This window comes from Caretta caretta, chromosome 5, assembly GCF_965140235.1.
Source record: "Caretta caretta isolate rCarCar2 chromosome 5, rCarCar1.hap1, whole genome shotgun sequence".
Taxonomy (NCBI): Eukaryota; Metazoa; Chordata; order Testudines; family Cheloniidae; genus Caretta; species Caretta caretta.
In genome coordinates this window covers 131,136,273-131,162,491 of record NC_134210.1, presented here as the reverse complement: position 1 = coordinate 131,162,491, position 26,219 = coordinate 131,136,273, and the positions used below count along the sequence as shown (strand labels likewise).

Sequence of the window (26,219 nt, the reverse complement as noted above, 5' to 3'; positions counted from 1 at the left end):
ACTTTTTGACTTGCTATCCCCTGTCCTGAAGTGCAAAGACACCAAAATGAGAGCAGCCCTCACAGTTGAGAAGTGATTGGCCATAGCCCTGTGGAAGCTTGCAATGCCCGACAGCTACCGGTCAGTTAGGAATCAGTTTGGAGTGGGGAAATCTACTGTGGGGGCTGCTGTGCTGCAAGTAGCCAATGCAATCATTGACCAGCTGCTATCAAGAGTAGTGACTTTGGGAAATGTGCAGACCATTGTGGATGGCTTTAATGTGCTGGGGTTCCCTAACTGCCGCAGGGCGATAGATGGAACGTATATCCCTATCTGGGCCCCGGAACACCGGGGTGGCCAGTGAATAAACCGCAAGGGGTACTTTTCCATGGTGCTGCAAGCACTGGTGGATCACAAGGGATGTTTCACTGACATCAACGTGGGATGGCCAGGAAAGGTGCAGGACACTCATCTTCAGGAACTCTGGTCTGTTTGAACAGCTGCAGGAAGGAACTTACTTCTCAGACCAGAAAATTACTGTTGGGGATGTTGAAATGCCTACAGTTATCCTTGGGGACCCAGCCTACCCCTTAATGCCCTGGCTCATGAAGCCGTACACAGGCACCCTGGACAGTAGTAAGGAGCATAGAATCATAGAATCATAGAATATCAGGGTTGGAAGGGACCCCTGAAGGTCATCTAGTCCAACCCCCTGCTCGAAGCAGGACCAATTCCCAGTTAAATCATCCCAGCCAGGGCTTTGTCAAGCCTGACCTTAAAAACCTCTAAGGAAGGAGATTCTACCACCTCCCTAGGTAACGCATTCCAGTGTTTCACCACCCTCTTAGTGAAAAAGTTTTTCCTAATATCCAATCTAAACCTCCCGCACTGCAACTTGAGACCATTACTCCTTGTTCTGTCATCTGCTACCATTGAGAACAGTCTAGAGCCATCCTCTTTGGAACCCCCTTTCAGGTAGTTGAAAGCAGCTATCAAATCCCCCCTCATTCTTCTCTTCTGCAGGCTAAACAATCCCAGCTCCCTCAGCCTCTCCTCATAAGTCATGTGTTCCAGACCCCTAATCATTTTTGTTGCCCTTCGCTGGACCCTCTCCAATTTATCCACATCCTTCTTGTAGTGTGGGGCCCAAAACTGGACACAGTACTCCAGATGAGGCCTCACCAATGTCGAATAGAGGGGAACTATCACGTCCCTCGATCTGCTCGCTATGCCCCTACTTATACATCCCAAAATGCCATTGGCCTTCTTGGCAACAAGGGCACACTGCTGACTCATATCCAGCTTCTCGCCCACTGTCACCCCTAGGTCCTTTTCCGCAGAACTGCTGCCTAGCCATTCGGTCGCTAGTCTGTAGCGGTGCATTGGATTCTTCCATCCTAAGTGCAGGACCCTGCACTTATCCTTATTGAACCTCATCAGATTTCTTTTGGCCCAATCCTCCAATTTGTCTAGGTCCTTCTGTATCCTATCCCTACCCTCCAGCGTATCTACCACTCCTCCCAGTTTAGTATCATCCGCAAATTTGCTGAGAGTGCAATCCACTCCATCCTCCAGATCATTTATGAAGATATTGAACAAAACCGGCCCCAGGACCGACCCTTGGGGCACTCCACTTGATACCGGCTGCCAACTAGACATGGAGCCATTGATCACTACCCGTTGAGCCCGACAATCTAGCCAGCTTTCTACCCACCTTATAGTGCATTCTTCCAGCCCATACTTCCTTAACTTGCTGACAAGAATACTGTGGGAGACCGTGTCAAAAGCTTTGCTAAAGTCAAGAAACAATACATCCACTGCTTTCCCTTCATCCACAGAACCAGTAATCTCATCATAAAAGGCGATTAGATTAGTCAGGCATGACCTTCCCTTGGTGAATCCATGCTGGCTGTTCCTGATCACTTTCCTCTCATGCAAGTGCTTCAGGATTGATTCTTTGAGGACCTGCTCCATGATTTTTCCAGGGACTGAGGTGAGGCTGACTGGCCTGTAGTTCCCAGGATCCTCCTTCTTCCCTTTTTTAAAGATTGGCACTACATTAGCCTTTTTCCAGTCATCCGGGACTTCCCCGGTTCGCCACGAGTTTTCAAAGATAATGGCCAATGGCTCTGCAATCACAGCCGCCAATTCCTTCAGCACTCTCGGATGCAACTCGTCCAGCCCCATGGACTTGTGCACGTCCAGCTTTTCTAAATAGTCCCTAATCACCTCTATCTCCACAGAGGGCTGGCCATCTCTTCCCCATTTTGTGATGCCCAGCGTAGCAGTCTGGGAGCTGACCTTGTTAGTGAAAACAGAGGCAAAAAAAGCATTGAGTACATTAGCTTTTTCCACATCCTCTGTCACTAGGTTGCCTCCCTCATTCAGTAAGGGGCCCACACTTTCCTTGGCTTTCTTCTTGTTGCCAACATACCTGAAAAAACCCTTCTTGTTACTCTTGACATCTCTGGCTAGCTGCAGCTCCAGGTGCGATTTGGCCCTCCTGATTTCATTCCTACATGCCCGAGCAATATTTTTATACTCTTCCCTAGTCATATGTCCAACCTTCCACTTCTTGTAAGCTTCTTTTTTATGTTTAAGATCCGCTAGGATTTCACCATTAAGCCAAGCTGGTCGCCTGCCATATTTACTATTCTTTCGACTCATTGGGATGGTTTGTCCCTGTAACCTCAACAGGGATTCCTTGAAATACAGCCAGCTCTCCTGGACTCCTTTCCCCTTCAAGTTAGTCCCCCAGGGGATCCTGGCCATCCGTTCCCTGAGGGAGTCGAAGTCTGCTTTCCTGAAGTCCAGGGTCCGTATCCTGCTGCTTACCTTTCTTCCCTGCATCAGGATCCTGAACTCAACCAACTCATGGTCACTGCCTCCCAGATTCCCGTCCACTTTTGCTTCCCCCACTAATTCTACCCGGTTTGTGAGCAGCAGGTCAAGAAAAGCGCCCCCCCTAGTTGGCTCCTCTAGCACTTGCGCCAGGAAATTGTCCCCTACGCTTTCCAAAAACTTTCTGGATTGTCTATGCACCGCTGTATTGCTCTCCCAGCAGATATCAGGAAAATTAAAGTCACCCATGAGAATCAGGGCATGCGATCTAGTAGCTTCCGTGAGCTGCCGGAAGAAAGCCTCATCTACCTCATCCCCCTGGTCCGGTGGTCAATAGCAGACTCCCACCACTACATCATTCTTGTTGCACACACTTCTAAACTTAATCCAGAGACACTCAGGTTTTACTACAGTTTCGTACCGGAGCTCTGAGCAGTCATACTGCTCCCTTACATACAGTGCTACTCCCCCACCTTTTCTGCCCTGCCTGTCCTTCCTGAACAGTTTATAACCATCCATGACAGTACTCCAGTCATGTGAGTTATCCCACCAAGTCTCTGTTATTCCAATCATGTCATAGTTCCTTGACATCACCAGGACCTCCAGTTCTCCCTGCTTGTTTCCAAGGCTTTGTGCATTTGTATATAAGCACTTGATATAACCTGCTGATCGCCCCTCATTCTCAGTATGAGGCAGGAGCCCTCCCCTCACAGACATTCCTGCCTGTGCTTCCTCCCGGTATCCCGCTTTCCCACTTACCTCAGGGCTTTGGTCTCCTTCCCCCGGTGAACCTAGTTTAAAGCCCTCCTCACTAGGTTAGCCAGCCTGCTGGCAAAGATGCTCTTCCCTCTCTTCGTAAGATGGAGCCCGTCTCTGCCCAGCACTCCTCCTTCATGGAACACCATCCCATGGTCAAAGAATCCAAAGCCTTCTCTCCGACACCACCTGCGTAGCCATTCGTTGACTTCCATGATTCGACGGTCCCTACCCAGGCCTTTTCCTTCCATGGGGAGGATGGACGAGAACACCACTTGCGCCTCCAACTCCTTTATCCTTCTTCCCAGAGCCACGTAGTCCGCAGTGATCCGCTCAAGGTCATTCTTGGCAGTATCATTGGTGCCCACGTGGAGAAGCAGGAAGGGGTAGCGATCCGAGGGCTTGATGAGTCTCGGCAGTCTCTCCGTCACATCGCGAATCTTAGCCCCCGGCAAGCAGCAGACTTCTCGGTTTTCCCGGTCAGGGCGGCAGATAGATGACTCAGTCCCCCGGAGGAGAGAGTCCCCGACCACCACCACCCGCCTTCTCCTCTTGGGAGTGGTGGTCGTGGAACCCCCAACCTCAGGACATCGCATCTCATGCCTTCCAACCAGCGGAGTCTCCTTCTGCTTTCTCGCCCCAGACATATCATCTGGTCCACTCTCCGCAATGGTACCTGCGGAGAGAACATGAAAGCGGTTAGTTACCTGTGTCTGTGTTACTGGAACCCGGACATTCCGCTTACCTCTTCTGGAGGTCACATGTTGCCAAGCTTCTTCACTGGCCTCTTGGCTCCTCTGTGCGACCTGCTCTATATCTTTAGAGCTTTGTGCCCCTAGAAGCCTATCCTGAGTTTTGTCCAGAAAATCCTCAGTTTCTCGTATGCAACGCAGGGTCGTTATCTGCTGCTCCAGACCTTCAATCTTCTCTTCCAATATGGAGACCAGCTTGCACTTTGTACAGACAAAGTCGCTTCTGTCCTGTGGAAGAAAGACAAACATGGCACATCCAGTGCAGGTCACAACAGCTGAACCCCCCCCCTTCCATATCACCTTCCTACTACGAGCTTCCTCAGAGCAGTTTGCAAGACGTAAGCCTCACTGGGCTCACTCCAGGCGAACTCCCAGGCAAACTCCTGCTGTGAGCTGCTCTGCTGTCCCCCGCTGCTCAGCTGGTTCGCCGCCACTCAGCTGGTTCGCGAAGCTCTGGCTATTTTTAAACAGCCAGGCTTCCCAGTCCCAGGCAAACTCCTGCTGTGAGCTGCTCTGCTGTCCCCCGCTGCTCAGCTGGTTCGCCGCCGCTCAGCTGGTTCGCGAAGCTCTGGCTATTTTTAAACAGCCAGGCTTCCCAGTCCCAGGCAAACTCCTGCTGTGAGATGCTCTGCTGTCCCCCGCTGCTCAGCTGGTTCGCCGCCACTCAGCAGTCCCAGGCAAACTCCTGCTGTGAGCTGCTCTGCTGTTCGCCGCCGCTCCCCCATGAGCAGTTCAACTATAGGCTGAGCAAGTGCAGAATGGTGGTAGAATGTGCGTTTGGAGATTTGAAAGCGCGCTGGCGCAGTTTACTGACTCGGTTAGATCTCAGCACAAGCAATATTCCAATTGTAATTGCTGCTTGTTGCGTGCTCCACAATATCTGTGAGAGTAATATCTGTGAGGTTTATGGCAGGATGGGAGGTTGAGGCAACTCGCCTGGCAGCCAGTTTCACACAGCCAGACAACAGGGTGATTAGAAGAGTGCAGCAGGGTGCACTGCACATCAGAGAAGCTTTGAAAGCCAGGTTCATGACTGGCCGGGGTATGGTATGAGAGTTGTGTTTGTTTCTCTTAAAGTTACCTACACCCTATATATATATATGAAAGGAAATAAAGTCACAATTGTTTAAAAACTGTTCTTTATTATTTGTTGCACAAAACATTAAGAGAAATCAGAACCTAGATGGAGGAGGGGGGGTATTGGGTTGGGGCGTGGAGGAGGAGGGAAGGACAAATCCAGAAACCAAATCAAAATTTAGGATATGCCAGCTTTCTGCTGCTTGTGCAATCCTCTGGGGTTGACTGTGTAGGTCCCCATAGCCTTCCCCCTCCCCGTGTTCTTGGGCATCTGGATGAGGACGATATGGAACTTGGGGAGGAGGGAGGGCGGTTATACAGGGGCTGCAGCGGCAGTCTGTGGTCTTGCTGTCTTTTCCGCATTAGATCCACCATACAGTGGAGCATGTCAGTTTGCTCCCCCATGAGCTTGACCATAGCATCCTGCCTGCTCTCATTGTGCGCGTCCCTCCTCTCTTTGTGTTCATTTAACGCTTTACGGGACTCCGAAATTGTTTGCCTCGACACATTCAGCTGGGCCCTATCAGTGCAGGAGGACTGTATGAGCTCAGCGAACATGTCATCCCGAGTTCGTTTTTTCCGCCTTCTAATCTGGACCGGCCTCTGGGACAGAGTAGATAGGGCCCACGTTGAAACATTTGCACCTGCTTCGGAAAGAGAAAAAGAGAGGGTAGTATTTTAAAAGATACATTTTAGAGAACAAAGGAGGCACTGTTTCTCAGTGAAACAGGCAATTCATAGTACTCAGCACATGTTGTTTCTGTACAAGGTCTCATTTTGCCTCTTATACTGAAGTGCCTGCCACTTTGGTGTGAGTAAGCCACCACACGTGGCCGGGCAACAGAATTCAGCTTGCAGGCAGCCTGTGGGCTCTCTGGGATGATCGCTTCACACAACACCCTTCCCCCCCCCAACACACACAGACTGCAGGGCTCCCATGAGGCTCAGAGCAGTGATGAGGCCTTTAAACTAAACGTGAACTGCCCAGCGCGGCTGGGTTTCCCCCCAACCCCCACCGTGTGGCTCCGATCAAGCTCTCACTCACCAGAAGTGCCTTCTCCAGGGTCATGGTCCGGGAGCATGCTTTGAGAGAAGGGGGAGACTATTGGCTCCAGCATTAAGAATAGTTCTTGGCTGGGGGAAAAAACAGATTCCCCACTTGCTGCCTGTGCACTGTCCTCCTCCTCCTCTTTGTCCTCCAAAAACTCATCATCCTCACTCCATGCTACTCCCCCCTTGCAGGTGTCCATGGACAGTGGTGGGGTAGTGGTGTCATCACCCCCCATAATTGCATGCAGCTCATGATAGAAACGGCATGTATGGGGCTGTGACCCAGAGCACCTGTTCACCTCCCTTGCTTTTTGGTACGCTTGCCTGAGCTCCTTGATTTTTGTACGACGCTGTTCTGTGTCCTTGGAGTAGCCTCTTTCCGTCATGGCCCTGGAGACTTCAGCGTACGTATTTGCATTCTCTTTTTTGGAACGTAGTTCTGCCATAACAGATTTGTCTTCCCAACATGCAATGAGATCCAGTACCTCCCGTTCGGACCATGCTGGAACTTTCTGTGAATCCGGGACTGCGTGGTCGCCTGTGATGATGGACTGTGCTGATGGTCACCTGTGCTGATGGTGACCAAACAGGAAATTCAAAAGTTCCCAGGGCTTTTACTGCCTTCCTGGCTAGTGCATTGGAGTTCAAAGTGTTGTCCAGAGCGGTCACAAGGGAGCATTCTGAGATAGCTCCCGGAAGTCAATATCGTCAAATTGTGTCCACAGTACCTGTAACCCAGAACTGCGATCTCAGTTTTAGAGCTACTCCATTTGCCGAGGTGGAGTACAGAAATCGGAATAAGGAGCCCTTTAAATTGAAAAAACTGGTTTGGTCGTGTGGATGGAACCAGTTTTATTTCGAGATAACTCAGCTAATTCCAAAATAACCGCGTACTGTAGACCAGGCCTTAGTGGTACTTGATCCAGGTCTTCTCAAATTGCTTTGGCTTTCTCAGGGCTAGGACGGATTCCATCTCTGTTTATTGTCTGCCCTAAAACTTGATTTGGGATAGGCGGAAAATGCATTTTCCCTTGGCTAGCTGCAGCGTTGTCTCTTAAGGTTAGTTGTACTGGATCTCCTTTCAAAAGTCCAATATCACAAAATATTCCATCAAGTTTTTCCACCTTTAATAAGGCCTCCATTACTGTTGTATCTGAATGCCATACAATCTTTAATATATTTATCCTAACAACATACCTTTCAGGTGGGACCAGGGCTCAATTTCCCACAGGGGTCTATGGTGGAGCAAAGAATTGAACCAGAGTCTCTAGTCCTACTCTGATGCCCTAACTACTGCATCATCCTTCCTCTCTTGTCACCTTGCTTCTTTGTTATAGGTTTCCTATCTGGCTAGTGTGTTGGTTATGGAGAGACACCAGAGACCTCCTTTAATCAGTGGGCACAGGGGCTTGATTTTGAGGTGAAAGCTGCACAGAAATGATCATGGTGTGTTGCAGGGTTGGCCTGCAGTTTCTGCTTTCAGCACTATGCTCGACATGACAGAATGAGTCATACTTCCTCCACTACTAAAGGCTGTCAAATCAGGCATCCCTATTGGCAGTTATCTTGCATTGGCAATGACTACACTGCTGAGAATAGGGTTACCATATTTGAACACTCAAAAAAGAGGACAATCCATAGGGCAGGGGGAATTTGCTCGCACCCCTGGGCCCACCCCAACTCCACCTCTTCCCCACCCCCATTCCAACCCCTTTCCCAAAGTCCCCGCCCCAACTCCGCCCCCTCCCTGCCCCATTGGACCCCTTCCCCAAATCCCCGCCCCGGCTCCGCCTCCTCTCCTTAGCGCGCTGCGTTCCCCCTCTTCCCCACTCCCTCCCAGCCATGCGAAACAGCTGTTTCACGGCGCAAGCACTGAGAGCTAGGGGGAAAAAGCGGACACTCTCTAGAGTAATCAACATTCACTTTCTTTCTTGAATGATTAATTCTTCTTTGGGGAAAAATAATAATGACAAAATCCCGGACGTTTTTAGATATTTAAAAATTCCTCGCGGACGGTGATTTAAGAACCAAAAAGCCAGACATGTCCAGGAAAATACGGACATACGGTAACCCTACTGAGAAGGCTGTTGGTCTGTGTCCCTTTGATCATATACAAAGACAAAAGCTATGCATTCAGAGTGCAGCATGAGTAGGCTGCGCACATCTCCTTTTATCAGTCAACTAATCTGCTATATGCACAATCATATTGCTCACTTTCCAGCCCAGTGTATGAAACAACATTAACTCTCCGAAGTCCTGACTGGCACAAGTTTCACCCATCCATAAACTCCCCAGCTCCCGTCTATCATGGGATAGTGCATAGGATATCAAAGCATTCATACATTGCTGAGCTGGTTTGCAATACCCTGACACAGACAGCAGTGGACAGAGAGCCTCAAAGCTGAAGTTCCTCCAGGTACTTTGCTGGAGTCAGGTACTTCGCTTATTTTAGGGCTTGACTGTGACCTGCTTAATGACCAGTGTAGAGGAATGAGTGGACATAAGGTGCCTCATTATTATTCCCCTGCATAGACTTCCTGTACCTCGGGGCTGCCACCCCCCTCCTGCACAGCTGGGCAGAACGTTGGCTCCTCCCCCAAGCATTGGGCAATGCTGCTGTGGGGGAAAGGGAGCTCGCTGTTGCCAGTGGGGAAAGGGCTGGGGACAGTGCTCCTCTCTGGCCCCAGCCCTGGAGCAGCCTGCCTGCACCCCAAACTTCTCATCCCCCGCCCTGCCCCACCCTAGAGCCCGCACCCCCAGCCAGATCCCTCACCTCTCCCCCGAACCCCAACCCTCTGCCCCAGCCCTGAGTCCTCTCCTGCACTCTGAATCCTTCATCCCTGGCTGCACCCCACCCCACATCCCTCAGCCCCGCACCTCAACCCTCTACCCTAGCCCTGAGCCCCTCCCACACCCCTCAGCTAGAGCCCTCACCCTCCCGCACCCCAACACTCTGCCCTATCCCAGAGCCCCTCCCACACCCCAAACCCCTCAACCCCAGCCCCAGCCCAGAGCCCTCACATTTTTACATTATTTTTAAAAATATATATCGGCTTACAAGGCGGGACCCATTCTGGGCACCACCAAAAATTATACAAACATGCCGCCCCTGTGCACATGTGGTGGCATGGCAGGGACAGGGAGATGGAGAGCTGGCACAGATTAGCTCCTCCACGGACCAAGATGGGGACCTAAGGACCAGACGACATCTCAGTCACAACCTGGCCCCTGCTCCTGGAGCAGTGCAACTACATGCTGCCTCGTTTCAGGGCTTGTTGCAAATCTAGCCCTTAATATAGTTTTCTTATGCAAAGACATACTGTATTTGATAGAATTCTAGAAACGTATAGCCCTTGTCCTTTGCGTAAGTGCCATTACAATTTAATTAGTCAGGGGCTGCAGGAACGCCTGCATTCACAGGGCCCCTTTTTCTGATGATGAGTTGCTTACAGGGCCCATGCCTGGCATTTCTTTGCAGGGGCTCAACAGTGTTTTTCAGCCTGGAGGGGAAGCTCACTCTCTCACATGGGGGCGGCACAGGACCACAATCAGGACTGCAGATTTCACCCTGTCATTTCTAATCAAACCCACCTCTCCTTTGTTATTTTTTAATTGCAGCTCAATATTTCGCTAGCATCATGGTCATTGTTGGTCTCTCGGTGGTGGTAACGGTCCTGGTTCTTCAGTTTCATCATCACGATCCACAAGCGGGAAAAATGCCCCACTGGGTAAGTGGCTTCAACATGGACATATGCAGTAACAGGAAATAAATGATTCTTCTTGATATTGAACTGATGGGACCACAACTTGTTGTAATCAGCTAAATAATTGTGATTGAACAGAACAGGTGTGATATCACCATGCTGGCTGCGTCACGTAGAAAAAAACCCCACACACCCAGAATCTGGGTGACCATTCAAAAGGCACCCTGGTTATTAGGCTTCCCACTGGAGTTTGTGCCATTTACTGTTCCGATAACATGGGAAAGTCAAACAGCCTGGCAAACCAAAGCTGCTCTTCTTAATGGTGCCCACTTTGCTATTGCCAGCCCCAAGGACCCCTACTGCTCTCTGACCCACTGGCACAGAAAAGCTTTACGGTTTTCAAAGCACAAAACACAAACACGTCTCAGCCACCACGGATCCTTTTGTTGTTGTGTTTACGCTCCAGGAGCCCCATTTCAGTCAGCACAGAGCAAGTGGCAGCACAGAGGTTCCGAATCTGAACCTGGATCTGCCTCCCGAATTTTCCCGTTGGTTCCTGGCACTGTATGAACTGGGCCAGCTTACCAACTGGAACCCCCATTGCTCTCTTATTCGGACATGGCAGTTGGGGTAAGCCCAGCTAGACCGTGATCACATCTCTCTCAGCCCACCCCCACTCACTCAATAGGGTGAGTGAGCAGAGGAGACTAGAACCAGAACAGCTGTTACAACCAGAACAGCCACTTCCATTGACACCATCTAAGTACATTCAGGACACTTCTAGACTCACCTGCTGGGAGATCTGTCCTGGGCCAACCCAATGCCTCAGGTTCAACTCAGCCAGTCTTCATCGGGAGAGCTTCTTTTGTAGCTGGGAGGCTAAATCCCAGTCTGAGCTGCGGAGGCAGGCCCCATGTTGTGCGGAACATGAGAGCTGCCCTGGCACAGCTGAGGAACGCTCTCCCTGCCCCAGCTTGGGATTGAGGGTAGTCCTGACACAACACGCTGGAGAGATGAGCTCATCAGCATTGTGACATCTCTGGTGATGCCTCTCTGCACTGAATGGAAGCGGAAGCCTGAGCTACCTCTTCCCCACCAGCAGGTCAGGGCTGGTGATTGTATGGCTGGTGCCCTGGGCTTGTTCTGTGGCTATATGAAGGATTTCAGCCTGCAGGCATGTCACAGTCTTAAGACCAGACCCTTGCAATCTCCTCCTAGCATTGGCCAAGATGGCCATCCATCAGTCTAGGAGGGGGAGCTTGACGGGTCGGGGGAAGTCTGTGACTGCAGGTGGTCGTTTCCTTTTACTGCTACACTCATGCATATGGGCAGAGTTCCTCTGGGCGGTGGCCACTGACTTCTCTGAAGAGCAGGGGGCGTTGTCCTCAGTTCTGTGTTCAGTGGTCCCCTCTAGATCTCTCATTTTGGTCCTGTGACCTGCACCCCAATTCCTGTTTGTACCTCCCTGGTAGTAGATTAAGTCCTGGTGCTGTGGCCCTCCCTCTTCTGAGGGGGCCGTGTTTCCTCACTTTGCTGGGCTCTGCCCACCAGTTCCAGCTAATCAGACAGGCTGGGGCCTTTCAGGAGCAATATACGCTCTTCAGATGTTCAAGTAAAAACCCCAAAACCAAAACAAAACACAGTTTTTCTCTCACTGTTTCTCATGGGGAGACTTTATAGGGTGCAGCAGCCTCTGACACTTAGTTCATTGTCTCTGACAAGATAGAAAAATGTCACACAACCCATCAATGTCACCTGGTGTTAGAGACGAAACACACAACAGATTTGGGTGGCGGGAGGGGGAAACTGCCCAGTATCCAATTTCACATCCCATTTCATCTGCTCTAAAAATACTCCAGGGTGTTGATGCAAGTTTAAAGCAAACAGTGGAAAATCCAGTAGCTGGGCATGCTAGTAATGATTTCTTAGTGCAACTTTCATGACATTTAAAATAATTGTTTTACCTTCCAGACAGCACAGCCAATGAATTCTGAATGATCATCATCATCCAGTTACAATGCTCTAAGAGAGCGTTAAAGAGAACCATCCCACCCATGAATCCATGTGCCAAGAGCAGTTGCACCATGGCCCTAGCAGCCCAGGTGTGACTCCTGCATATTCTGCCTTAATAAGAACTTTGGTTGGCTGCCTTGTGGAATGTGCTTACCAGTCTCTGGACCCTCCTGACCTTCCAGGGGTTCTAATCACTCATCAGTCCCATCAAGACACCCTCTGATCATTCTGCTAAGTGTGAGATGAAGCTACCCAGCAAAGCTACAGCAGTTTCAGCCACAGAGGAGCCAGAGTGGAGACCCTATTTTGGTCAGCTAAATTTCCTGCGTTGGCATGGTTGGCACACTGTGAAGCTTTAATAACTTAGCAGGCCTTATCATAAGCCTTAACTAGTGGTGCATGAAACCAGCCCCTCAACTGAGGCATTATCTTTGTGGGGACCAGGCAACTCATGGAGAACTCTTCCCTCAGTGGAAGTGATCAGACGTGGCTTCTGGTCACTCAGCTTTGGGAGCCCCGCACCCAGAGTGCAGAGAGGGAATATTTGGAGGCTGCAGGACATCACAGAATGAGGTTCTCCTTCCAGCAGATTGCTGTGTTGGAATCTCCTATCCCTGCATCGGCCTTGGAGCAACAAAGCCCCAGCCAGAGCTGATCAGAACTCTCAGCATCATGAACGTTCTGGGTACATCGGAGCTGGGACCCACCCGCTCTGCTGCAGAGCTTCCAGTACACACAGGGCTGACCTTGCACCAGTATCTCAGGGCAAACTGCATTTAGGCTTGTTCTAGCAGCACAGACACTTCCACTGTTCACACTAGTGCTGGCTGTGATGAGGGCTCTACCTAGTTACAGGAAGGTCAACTAATCCCGAGGGAAGGGAAGGGCCGGGCCGGTGCAAAGGGCATGAAGGAGAAGCAACCCAGGGAGAGAGGCGGACAAGGGGAGAGACAAGGGGAGAGAAGGAGGGCAGGAAGGCTGCCGCCAAAGGGTCCCTGGGTCGGGACCCAGAGTAGAGGGCGGGCCTGGGTCCCGCCCACTTCCCCCTTGCACATACACCCAGCCATTGGACGTGGCAATAGTGGACTGCACCAGAGCCCTGGCAAAAGGGGTTAGACTTTGGGGTGTGGTTGGCCGCTGGGACTGGGCGAAGTGAAAGACTGCTGATAAACACCCCCCTACTCCGTAAGGGGGTCAACGAGGACTAGGGGGCACTGCCGGAGGGCAGTGTCTTGAAGAGGACGCCGCAAGAAGGGAGCAACGTGGGTCCAGGCGCCAAGAGAGGGCGAGAGACGGACAGGACACCACCAGTGGAGGACGCTCCACACTGGTCTGAGCTAATTCCCTGACGAGTCAGCAGGTGGCGCTGCGGTGGTGAGTCCCAACCCCGTCACAAGTGGTGGAGAATGTGGGCAATGACCAGGACCTGCTAGAAGGACCCACATGTACAAGACGGAGACGGATAAGCTCCTAAAATGGCTGCTGGAAAACCAGCAGCAACAGCAGACGCAGCTGTTACAGCAACTGGCGGCACAGTAGCAACTGCAGGGAGCAAAGCAACAAGAATCCCGGCAACAGCTGGTTCGGGAGTTAGCCGCCCAGCAGCAAGCGAGTCAAGATCGACTCTTTCAACAGGTGGTGACCTTGTTGAAAACGGCAGCCAGTCCTCCCCCAACCCAGCTGGAGGAGGGCCAGGGGAGGGCTGCGGGGGGACTACCGGTGCGGCTGACGAAGATGGGGCCAGGGGACGACCCCAAAGCCTTCTTAGTAATTTTTGAATGGGTAGCTACGGCCAGTCAGTAGCCCCTCGAGCATTGGGCCACTATTCTCGCCCCGTATTTAACGGGACCCACGCAGGCTGCTTACCGCAATCTGGACCCACAGGAGATGCTGCAATATGAGAAGGTTAAGGCTGCCATCCTAGACCAGATGGGCATCAGTCCAGAGACGTATCGACAGAGGTTGCGTCAAGAGAAATATCTGCCCGGGGCCAGACCACGGGCCGTAGCCCAGAAGGTCCGTGACCTCTGTTGGAGGTGGCTAGAGCCTGATTGCCATACTAGTTGCCAGGTGGCCGAGGCTGTGGCACTGGAACAGTTCCTCTGGATCCTTCCCGCCGGGGGGAAGGAGTCGGTGCAGCGACACCAGCCAAAGTCCCTCGCAGAGGCTACGTCCCTCGTCGAAGACTTCATGGCAGCAGAGCCAGAAGAGCGAGCTGGTCTTAAGACAAGGACTTCAGGAGGGGGAGTCTGACCCCCAGAGGGAGCGGTGCATATGACCGGTGGGGGAGGTCCCCATTTGCCCATCCGGCAGTTGGGGTCTCCAACAAACCCCAAGCCCCGGGGCCCCTCGGCAGCATGCCTGCGCCGAGACCAAGAGGACCCGTCTGGGGAGTCAAGCCTACTGCAAGGCACCCTACCCTCAGAGGGGAATCACAATAGATGCTACCAGTGCGGACAAAGGGGGCATTTCAGGAGAGAGTGCCCCTACATGGAGTGTAATTATGGACAGGTCCTGATGGCAGACCGACAAGCCCGGAAGGACGGGCTGGCGAAGGTGGTGATCCCGGTGCGAGTGGAGGGAACCCCAACCTTCGCATTGGTTGACTCAGGGTGCAGCCAGACTGTCATTCACACGGGACTGGTAGAGGACTCCCTTCCCGCTGGGGCCCCGATACAGTTACAATGTATACATGGGGACGTGAAGGCTTATCCCACCGTCTGGGTACAACTGGAGGTAACCCAATGAGAGGCACATTGCTTAGTGGGGGTGGCCCCTAGATTAGCATACCCCGTGGTCTTGGGTTGCAACTGGCCTGGTTTTGCCGGTCTTATGCGGGGTTGGAGCGGACAGCCCGTGAAGAGGAAGAGAGCCTGCTATGGGAGGCATGGTTTGTTGGGCCAACCCGGGGCACAAGACCCCTTGGAAAGGACACCGAGAGGGCCCGAAGTAACTGAAGGGAGCCAAACCCCGACCGACGGTCCGACAGGAGAAGAGACGAGGTGGCTGGAGGTTGATGGAGATTTCCTGGAGGAACAGAGAGGGGACTCCAGCCTTAGTCGAGCCTGGGAGCAAGCGGTCAGCTGGGACGGGAAGACCCATCCTCAGCAATATCGGCCCCAAGGCCCCCATTTTGAAATCTACAACGACTTACTTTATCAAGTGGTCCAGGAGCCAGAGACACGAGCTGAGGTGTGCCAATTGTTGGTCCACCGAAGTTTCCGATGAGCACTGCTCCACCTGGCCCACGCGGTCCCCTGGGCAGGACATTTGGGGCAAGAAAAGACTTTCCTACAACTTGAGAACGTTTTTTTCTAGCCAGGCATACACCAAGAGGTCCGGGATTACTGTGCCTCTTGCCCAGAGTGCCAGAAGGCCGGCCCAAAGGGGGTACCCAGAGCCCCCCTGGTGCTTCTACCAGTGATTGGCACCCCTTTTGCACCTGGTGGGGCCCCTGGAGAAAAGTAGCTTGGGACATAGATACATCCTGGTCGTAGTAGACTATGCAACTAGGTATCCAGAGGCAGTACCCTTACGAACAACTACGGCCCCCGTCATCGCCAATGAGCTATTACAGATATTTTCCCGGGTGGGCTTGCCACGAGAGATACTGACAGACCAGGGGACTAATGTAACCTCCAAGCTGATGGCAGAGCTCTGCAGACCCCTGAACATCCGGGCCCTTAAGACCTCTGTCTACCATCCCCAGATGGACAGATTGGTAGAACACTTTAATGCGACCCTGAAGGCAATTCTGCAGAAATTCATGGGGGACGACCCCCATCAGTGGGACAAGTACTTGCCAGCACTCCTCTTTGCCATACGTGAGGTGCCACAAGCTTCCACAGGGTTCTCCCCATTCGAGCTCCTCTACGGGAGACAACCCCGGGGGATTTTGGACCTCTTGAAAGAAACCTGGAACGAACAAGAGACCCAGGTCAAAAGTTCGGTCCAGCATATCCTCCATTTGAGGGAATGGCTTCGGGAACTAGGCACCTGAGCCAGGGAGAACCTGTTACAAGCACAACACAACCAGCAGATCCAGTACAATCGAGGGATGAAGATGAGGAACTTCGAACCGGGGGACCGAGTTCTGCTGTTGCTGCCATCCTCTGAGTCTAAATTATTAGCCAAGTGGCAGGGACCATTCGAGGTGGTTCGGTGGGTGGGGCCCATTGATTACGAGATCCGGATGTCCGGATGATGAAGGGACACCCAAATATACCACGTGAACCTGCTGAAGGCGTGGAAGGTCCGAGAGGGTTTTATGATTGCCCCATACCCCCCAGAGCCCAAGCTTGGGCCCTTATCCAGTGAATACAAGGAGCCGGGCAGGGTAGACACTGGCCAGGAGCTCAACCCTACACAATGAGAACAGATACGGCAGGTGGTAGCCGCATTCCCCATGGTACTGTCCGCTCAACCAGGGAAGACAATGGTGATCAGCCACCATATCGCACTATCCCCGGCCAAAAGGTGAGAGAGAACCACCGCCCGCTCCCTAAGAAAATGTGGGAGACTGTGCGGAGGGAGTTGGAATCGATGTTAACCCTGGGGGTGGTGGAAGAATCGAGGAGTGACTGGAGAAGTCCCATAGTGCTGATCCCCAAACCAGACGGTTCAGTAAGATTTTGCATAGACTTTTGCAAAGTGAATGCCATCTCTCACTTTGACGCCTACCCCATGCCATGGGTGGATGAGTTACTGGAAAGACTAGGACAGGCAGAATTTATCTCCACCCTGGATTTAACCAAGGGGTATTGGCAGATCCCTCTGACACCTACCTCACGAGCAAAGACAGTCTTTCCTACGCCATTGGGCCTTTTTCAGTTTACAGTGATGCCCTTCGGGTTGCATGATGCTGCGGCTACATTCCAGTGACTCATAAACCAGGTACTGAGCCCCCACAGTTTGTATGCCGCAGCATACATTGATCATAGAATCATAGAATATTAGGGTTGGAAGGGACCTCAGGAGGTCATCTAGTCCAACCCCCTGCTCAAAGCAGGACCAATCCCCAATTAAATCATCCCAGCCAGGGCTTTGTCAAGCCTGACCTTAAAAATATCTAAGGAAGGAGATTCCACCTCCTCCCTAGGTAACGCATTCCAGTGTTTCACCACCCTCCTAGTGAAAAAGTTTTTCCTAATATCCAACCTAAACCTCCCGCACTGCAACTTGAGACCATTACTCCTTGTTCTGTCATCAGCTACCACTGAGAACAGTCTAGATCCATGCTCTTTGGAACCCCCTTTCAGGTAGTTGAAAGCAGCTATCAAATCCCCTCTCATTCTTCTCTTCCGCAGGTTAAACAATCCCAGTTCCCTCAGACTCTCCTCATAAGTCAATTGCTCCAGTCCCCTAATCATTTTTGTTGCCCTCCGCTGGACTCTTTCCAATTTTTCCACATCCTTCTCGTAGTGTGGGGCCCAAAACTGGACACAGTACTCCAGATGAGGCCTCACCAATGTCGAATAGAGGGGAACGATCACATCCCTCGATCTGCTGGCAATGCCCCTACATATACATCCCAAAATGCCATTGGCCTTCTTGGCAACAAGGGCACACTGTTGACTCATATCCAGCTTCTCGTCCACTGTAACCCCTAGGTCCTTTTCCGCAGAACTGCTGCCTAGCCATTTGGTCGCTAGTCTGTAGCGGTGTATGGGATTCTTCCATCCTAAGTGCAGGACTCTGCACTTGTCCTTGTTGAACCTCATCAGATTTCTTTTGGCCCAATCCTCTAATTTGTCTAGGGCCCTCTGTATCCTATCCCTACCCTCCAGCGTATCTACCTATCCTCCCAGTTTAGTGTCATCTGCAAACTTGCTGAGGGTGCAATCCACACCATCCTCCAGATCATTAATGAAGATATTGAACAAAACCGGCCCGAGGACCGACCCTTGGGGCACTCCACTTGATACTGGCTGCCAACTAAACATGGAGCCATTGATCACTACCCATTGAGCCCGACAATCTAGCCAGCTTTCTATCCACCTTATAGTCCATTCATCCAACCCATACTTCTTTAACTTGCTGGCAAGAATACTGTGAGAGACAGTGTCAAAAGCTTTGCTAAAGTCAAGGAACAACACGTCCACTGCTTTCCCTTCATCCACAGAGCCAGTTATCTCGTCATAGAAGGCAATTAGATTAGTCAGGCATGACTTGCCCTTGGTGAATCCATGCTGACTCTTCCTGATCACTTTCCTCTCCTCTAAGTGCTTCAGAATTGATTCCTTGAGGACCTGCTCCATAATTTTTCTAGGGACTGAGGTGAGGCTGGCTGGCCTTTAGTTCCCAGGATCCTCCTTCTTCCCTTTTTTAAAGATGGGCACTACATTAGCCTTTTTCCAGTCGTCCGGGACTTCTCCCGATCGCCATGAGTTTTCAAAGATAATGGCCAATGGCTCTGCAATCACAGCCGCCAACTCCTTTAGCACTCTCGGATGCGGCGCATCCGGCCCCATGGACTTGTGCTCGTCCAGCTTTTCTAAACAGTCCCGAACCACTTCTTTCTCCACAGAGGGATGGTCACCTCCTCCCCATGCTGTGCTGCCCAGTGCAGCAGTCTGGGAGTTGACCTTGTTCGTGAAGACAGAGGCAAAAAAAGCATTGAGTACATTAGCTTTTTCCACATCCTCTGTCACTAGGTTGCCTCCCTCATTCAGTAAGGGGCCCACACTTTCCTTGACTTTCTTCTTGTTGCTAACATACCTGAAGAAATCCTTGTTACTCTTAACATCTCTTGCTAGCTGCAACTCCAGGTGTGATTTGGCCTTCCTGATTTCACTCCTGCATGCCCGAGCAATATTTTTATACTCTTCCCTGGTCATTTGTCCAAACTTCCACTTCTTCTAAGCTTCTTTTTTGTGTGTTGAGGATATTGTCGTTTATAGCTCCAACTGGTGATACCATATGCAGCACCTAACCAAGGTACTACAAGCCCTGGATGACGCAGGCCTCATGGCGAATCCAGCCAAATGCCATTTAGGACAGCGGGAGGTGACTTATTTAGGCTATACGGTAGGGCGAGGGAAATTATGCCCCATGGTTGATAAGGTACAGGCTTTGAGGGACTACTCCACCCCTAAATCCAAAAAACAGGTACGACAGTTCTTAGGGTTGGCGGGGTATTATCGGCGGTTTATCCCTAATTTCTCAACACTGGCTGCCCCCTTGACGGACCTAATAAAGAAAACCCAGCCCCAGAAGATCCAATGGACGGAGGAATGTGAGAACGCCTTCCATGTGCTCCGAGAACAACTGACCAGGGAGCCTGTGTTAACCCAACCCGACTTTACGAAGCCTTTCATTCTCCAGACAGATGCGTCTGGAGTAGGGACAGGAGCTGTAGTGTCGCAAGAGGTAGAGGGGGAAGACCACCCCATTTTATACCTCAGCTGGAAGCTCTTTCCACGCGAGACGCACTACTCTACCATAGAGTGGAAGGCCCTCACAGTTAAGTGGTCAGTCGACGCACTGCGGTACTACTTGCTGGGGAATCACTTCTTCTTAGTGACTGATCACGCCCCTCTCCGCTGGATTAAAAGCATGAAAGAAACGAATGACCAAATTATAAGGTGGTATTTGTGCCTCCAGCCCTATTCCTTTCAAGTACTGCACAGGCTAGGTAAGGCCCACAAAAATGCAGACTTTTTCTCCTGGATGGGAGAAGAGAAGGACGAGGAAGGGGACAGGGCAGGGGAAACCCCTACCGTCATTCTAAGGGGGAGGGTGTGTGACAAGGCGGACAGGCCCAGCACTGGGAAGGAGACGGTCAACCCTTCCCTGCTGGCAGAAGAAGCCATGCCCCTAAGGCTCTGCTGGGCATGCTCCAACCGAGAGTCAAGTACAAAAGCCTGCAGAGCTGCTCAGTCAGGGCGGGCGGCTGAGGAAGGAGGACACCCAGCAGAGGCTCCAGCCCAGGAGCAGTGGCCACTTGTACAGGAGGGAGCCGATGGGCCAGGAAGTGGGACTAGAGACTGGCAGCTGTGGGAACCCCGGGGAGCCCCAGGGGCTGAGGAACCTGACAGCCCTGATGCCACAGGGACTGCTATGTTGGGAGAACTGGTAGGAAGTGACCCAGGAAAGGGAAGGGAGTGGTATCTCCCACCACTCTGAGGGCAGCGTGTTGCAGTAGGATTCCCCACTGAGCCGGGGTGGATCACGCCCTCAATGACAGGGCCCTGGGCTGGAGCCCGGTGAAGGAGGGTGGGCCCGGTCTCCCCTACCGGGGGTCTCTAACCCCTCCCCCCCTTTTTTTGTGATGGCATAGTTCTTTGACCCCCTCTCTTACCTCAGAGGAGATAGATGAACTCTGGCCACTGTGCCACACTATCCTATAAGGGGAAGAAGATTTAGAGGGAGTGCCCTGATAAGGCTCACACGGCCTGGGTTAACCCTAAGTGAAGGGCTAGGGTGAAAACAAGCAGTCTTAGGGCTGGGGCAGCAGGAAGGCACTGGGAGTGCTTCCCCTGCCACACCAAGGGCCACATAAGGAGACACGGCCCCCTGAGGCAGAAAGAGGGAGTGCCAGAAAAACAGGCTCAGTCTGGGACTAGCCGCCAGAAAGGGGTAGTGCAGCCCGAGACCCCCAGAGAGAAGGGAGCTGGGGCAGAGAGGCCCCACCTTAACCAGGGAACCCACCCTAGTGACAGGAGGGCCACGGGGGCGGAGGGGGACCCAAACTGAGAAGGAAACCCACGTAGGACTGGAGCAGTCTACAGTGGGGATCTAGACCATGGAAGAGGGAAGCAGGTTGCTCCAGTTGGAGGAGAGCCTGCAATAGGAAAGAGATTCCCTGAGGGCCCAGCTGCGAGGAGCACAAGGGCGCTAGGGGATTTCTCCCCCCCCCGAGCATTCTTAAGGGGGAGGGTGTGTAGTGGGGTGGCTGCCCCACTCCTATACTAGAGGGGGTTCCAGGAGGCCAGAGGGGCTGTGCGGGTGGGCGGCCAATCAGAGAAGGCCTGCTAGGGAGCCAATCAGAGGCTGAGTAAGAGATAGTCAATCAGGGCCAGGCTCAGCCCTATATAAAGGCTGCCCAGGAAGGGAGCAGGGGGTCTCTCCCAGGCCTTCAGAGGGTGAAGGTCTGTCTCCTGTGCGAGAGGACTAGCACCAGGGACAGTGCAGTGCGGGGCAGGCGAGGGGAGCAGAAGGAACTCCAGCCCGGTATCTGCCAGGCTGCAGGCCCCAAGGGAAGGGAAGGGCTGGGCTGGGCTGGTGCAAAGGGCATGAAGGAGAAGCGACCCAGGGAGAGAGGCGGAGAAGGGGAGAGAAGGAAGGCAGGAAGGCTGCCGCCAAAGGGTCTCTGGGTGCACATACACCCAGCCGTTGGACATGGCGATAGTGGACTGCACCAGAGCCCTGGCAAAAGGGGTTAGACTTTGGGGTGTGCTTGGCCGCTGGGGCTGGGCGAAGTGAAAGACTGCTGATAAACACACAGCCGCCCCCCTCCCCCCCGTAAGGGGGTGAACAAGGACTAGGGGGCACTGCCGGAGGGAAGTGTCTTGAAGAGGACGCCCCAAGAAAGGAGCAGCGTGGGTCCAGGCGTCAAGAAAGGGCGAGAGACGGACGGGACACCACCAGTGGAGGGTGCTCCACACTGGTCTGAGCTAATTCCGTGACGAGCCAGCAGGAGGCGCTGCGGTGGTGAGTCCCAACCCCGTCACAGACCCCTTTTGATTTGAAGACTGCCTGGGAATATGCTAAAGGCAGAGCTTTCAGGATACCTGGAGCCAGCCCCTCCTCCCACATCTAGGGGGGCAGTGCTCCTCACCCACGGCTGGAGCAGTAAATGAAGAATCTGTGTTTCCTTCCAGCCGTGTACTAGGAAGGTGTGCGTGACGGATGTTCCTGGGTCGGCTATTCATGAAGAGAGAGACTGGCTTGTGGATTGGGCACTAGCTGGAGATCCAGCAAGTCTGGGTTCTGCTCCCTGCTCTGCCGCTGCTCTGCTGTATGCCCTTGAGCAAGTCACGTCACCTCTCTGTTTTATCTATTTAGACTGTAAGTTCTTCATGGCAGGCACTATCTCTGCCTATGTACAGCACCTAGCAAACTGAGGCCCGTAATGATTATTTGCATTGCAGTAGAGCCTACGTGACTATTGAAGAAAACATCATTTGAATGGATATGTGCCAGGCCAGGAAAGAGAGAGACCCACGTAAGAAGAGATGGGGTGGGAGGGACAGGGCTAGACCTAGAGTGAAAAGGCAGGAGTGCTGCAGTTGTACTGAGGAGGACGTCACCAGGAGGATGAGAAGGAGTTTAACTCTTTAAGTCTCTCAAATACAAAAGTTTTGGCCACTGTGATTCCCGGCACATCGGCCCTGTTTTTTCTCCATGCCTGTTGCAGTCTGGGTTAAATTTTTCTTCCAGAGATAGCCCTGCAGCCTTTTTTCTCGGTAAGAATGTGAATCTATTAAGATGGTTTTCTGCAGAGAAGAGGAAATTGCTTACCTGAAACTGTTTTCTGCAAGGCGAATCTCATTGGATTCCCTACTGCTCATTCATCTTCCTCCCCACTGCACCGAGGGTTCTGCACATTTTAACTCCTCTCAGTTCCTCATTGTGGGGTTATTTCCACCTTTTGCTTCAAAGGAATTGACAGCTGGTGAACCAGGGGCAGGCTAATGACCTGCACAGGGGCAGCACAAAAGACACATGGCTTAATTAGCTGCAGTAGTGTCACTAGCCCCCTGCTTTCCCGAGCCAGTAACTAACTTTCACAATTGTGCAAATTCCTTTCCCTTCCTGAAAGTGATCACTACATCCATAGTACTCCTGTGTGTTTCGTTAGGAGACAGAAGAGGAGAGGGCCTGAGGGTTAGTACTGAACCTAGCCTGATAAGGTGGTGGGTTCTGTAAGCACCAAGCATGCAACAGAGCCTAGAGCAACTGGTGCTCTCTCTCTTCCACTGGACTATATGGGTGCTATGTGGCCACTGAACCGAGGGGGTTTGCCAAGGCCAAGATTTTCAAAGGTGGGAGCCTAAAGTGAGGCTCCTCAGCTGGTATTCAGGTGACTAAAGAGCAGGGGCTGTTGGGTGCTTAGCGTCTTTGAAAGCTGGCCACTGATCTGACATGCAAGAGCCCTTGTGTAACTCCTGCTACAAGGGTTAATCACCGGGGACAGGGTTCCCAAGTACCCAGATGTGACAGGCAAGCCCTGCACTACCGCCTGGGCAGCAGGAGGGCTCAGGATGGGTTTGTAGGACTCAGGGATGAGGGGAGGCTGGGTTTGTGGACTCAGGGATGAGGGGAGGCTGGGTTTGTAGGACTCAGGGATGAGGGGAGGCTGGGTTTGTAGGACTCAGGGATGAGGGGAGGCTGGGTTTGTGGACTCAGGGATGAGGGGAGGCTGGGTTTGTAGGACTCAGGGATGAGGGGAGGCTGGGTTTGTAGGACTCAGGGATGAGGGGAGGCTGGGTTTGTGGACTCAGGGATGAGGGGAGGCTGGGTTTGTAGGACTCAGGGATGAGGGGAGGCTGGGTTTGTAGGACTCAGGGATGAGGGGAGGCTGAGTTTGTAGGACTCAGGGATGAGGGGAGGCTGAGTTTGTAGGACTCAGGGATGAGGGGAGGCTGGGTTTGTAGGACTCAGGGATGAGGGGAGGCTGAGTTTGTAGGACTCAGGGATGAGGGGAGGCTGGGTTTGTAGGACTCAGGGATGAGGGGAGGCTGGGTTTGTAGGACTCAGGGATGAGGGGAGGCTGGGTTTGTAGGACTCAGGGATGAGGGGAGGCTGGGTTTGTAGGACTCAGGGATGAGGGGAGGCTGGGTTTGTAGGACTCAGGGATGAGGGGAGGCTGAGTTTGTAGGACTCAGGGATGAGGGGAGGCTGAGTTTGTAGGACTCAGGGATGAGGGGAGGCTGGGTTTGTAGGACTCAGGGATGAGGGGAGGCTGAGTTTGTAGGACTCAGGGATGAGGGGAGGCTGGGTTTGTAGGACTCAGGGATGAGGGGAGGCTGGGTTTGTGGACTCAGGGATGAGGGGAGGCTGGGTTTGTAGGACTCAGGGATGAGGGGAGGCTGGGTTTGTAGGACTCAGGGATGAGGGGAGGCTGGGTTTGTAGGACTCAGGGATGAGGGGAGGCTGGGTTTGTAGGACTCAGGGATGAGGGGAGGCTGAGTTTGTAGGACTCAGGGATGAGGGGAGGCTGGGTTTGTAGGACTCAGGAGCATTCCTGCTCTTGGTGAGAAGCCGCCCCAAACTAGAGCCACAAAGAGAACGTGCAAAACTGAGCCTAGCACCTAAGCGTAGTGCTCCACTGGCCAGGGCAATCCGAAGCCCTGAGTTAGGCAGCAATGAGGCTTATGTAATCACAGACTGTGTCCTTTCTATTTTAATGTCTTTTTCAATGTCATTTGCACTTTTTCATATATAAAAGTGCTTCTCTCTTTAAAAGACTGGTGCCTTCCTTAATGAAGTTCCATGCTCAGTGCAGATGGCATCATATGGATTCCCCTTTCTTCAGGTTTCAGCAGCACAGGACAAGAGTTCTTTGGATAGCCAGCTCTTGTTTTTATAGCTTTGCAAATTATAGGTGCCTTTAACTTGTTAATTGCACCCATATCCCTTGGAAGAACCTCAGTCAGGCCATTGGCAGTATATGCACTGTTATCTAATCTGTTGGTTTGCTCCAGTTTTTTATAAAGTTCATATATTCATTATATTTTTTAACATTTGGAATGCATCAGATGGGGCACAAGAATGTGGCTTGGGAACGCATATTGGTGCAGAGCTGATGTCTGGGGTATTAGGCATGATTTTACAAGGAGCTTTGAACAGAAGTCATCCTCATGTCCTCTCAGTAGGATTCAGCTACTGCATGTCACTATGCCAGGCCCATAGGGGAATCACTTAGACACTCTTCTGCTGGTAGGGTTCATTACAAAGTCACAGATTGTGTTTGCTGTTTGAGGAAAGGCCATTTCTCCTAAAGCACTGGAACCATGCCTTGTCCTCTTTAGGTCACCCGACATCCCCCAGGCTCACAGTAGCCTTCAGTAGCCCTTCCCTGGCACTGTGTGGGAAGGGAGATCACAATCTACATTATGCACCTCACCAGGAGTTCTCAGATGTGTTACCAGAAGTGGGTTGGGAGGGGATGCCAGGAGGGCTACACCGCCCCCCGCCCAACAAGTCCTCAAGTCTTTACAACCCAGCAGAAGACCAAGATAGAGGATGGAAGAAGCAGCTTACTCCCTTCCTCTGCTGCTGCGATCCATCCATGCCCTGTCCCCTCCTACCCACTTGCTAATCACAGGCACACCCGAACCTGCTCTGCGCAGTGCTCCACGCTTGGGCAGGGGAAGGAGTGCTTGAGGAAGCAGTGGAGTTAGACTAACTCAACCTGCTAACTAATGTGAAAACTACAAACTCTTTTCTCACTAGGATGTTAACTCAGGTTAACTAATGGGGGTTAAGAACCCAGCTGTTTTTCCAGGGAAGACATAGCCTGGGAGTGGCATTGCCACAGAACTGAGCATTGTGCAAGCGAGGCCAGTCAGTCTTCAAATCCGCCCTCGCTGAAGTCTGACAAGATAGATTTAATAGCCACAGACCTTTAGTGCCTCCCTAGAGGACAGAAAACATCCTTACAAAGGTGGGACAAGATTTTCACAAATGAAGACCTAAAGTTCATCTCCTAAGTCCATATTGAGGTTACAGGGACAAACCATCCCGATGTGTCGAAAGAATAGTAAATATGGCAGGTGACCAGCTTGGCTTAACGATGAAATCCTTGCGGATCTTAAACATAAAAAAGAAGCTTACAAGAAGTGGAAGATTGGACAAATGACCAGAGAAGAGTATAAAAATGTTGCCCGGGCATGTAGGAATGAAATCAGGAGGGCCAAATCGCACCTGGAGCAGCAGCTAGCAAGAGATGTTAAGAGTAACAAGAAGGGTTTCTTCAGATATGTTGGCAACAAGAAGAAAGCCAAGGAAAGTGTGGGCCCCTTACTGAATGAGGGAGGCAACCTAGTGACAGAGGATGTGGAAAAAGTTAATGTACTCAATGCTTTTTTTGCCTCTGTCTTCA

At 52.0% G+C, this 26,219-nt stretch overlaps 1 protein-coding gene across 2 annotated transcripts in view; it reads left to right on the top strand.

The window, feature by feature from the left end:
• Window positions 1-26,219, top strand: part of LOC125637303 (neuronal acetylcholine receptor subunit alpha-7-like) — a 125,488-nt gene that overhangs the window by 92,733 nt on the left and 6,536 nt on the right. For both annotated transcript variants that reach the window (XM_048851622.2, XM_048851623.2), the window contains one exon: window positions 10,074-10,183. In XM_048851622.2, the coding sequence (XP_048707579.2) occupies window positions 10,074-10,183 (110 nt within the window). The remainder of the gene's footprint in view (window positions 1-10,073; window positions 10,184-26,219) is intronic.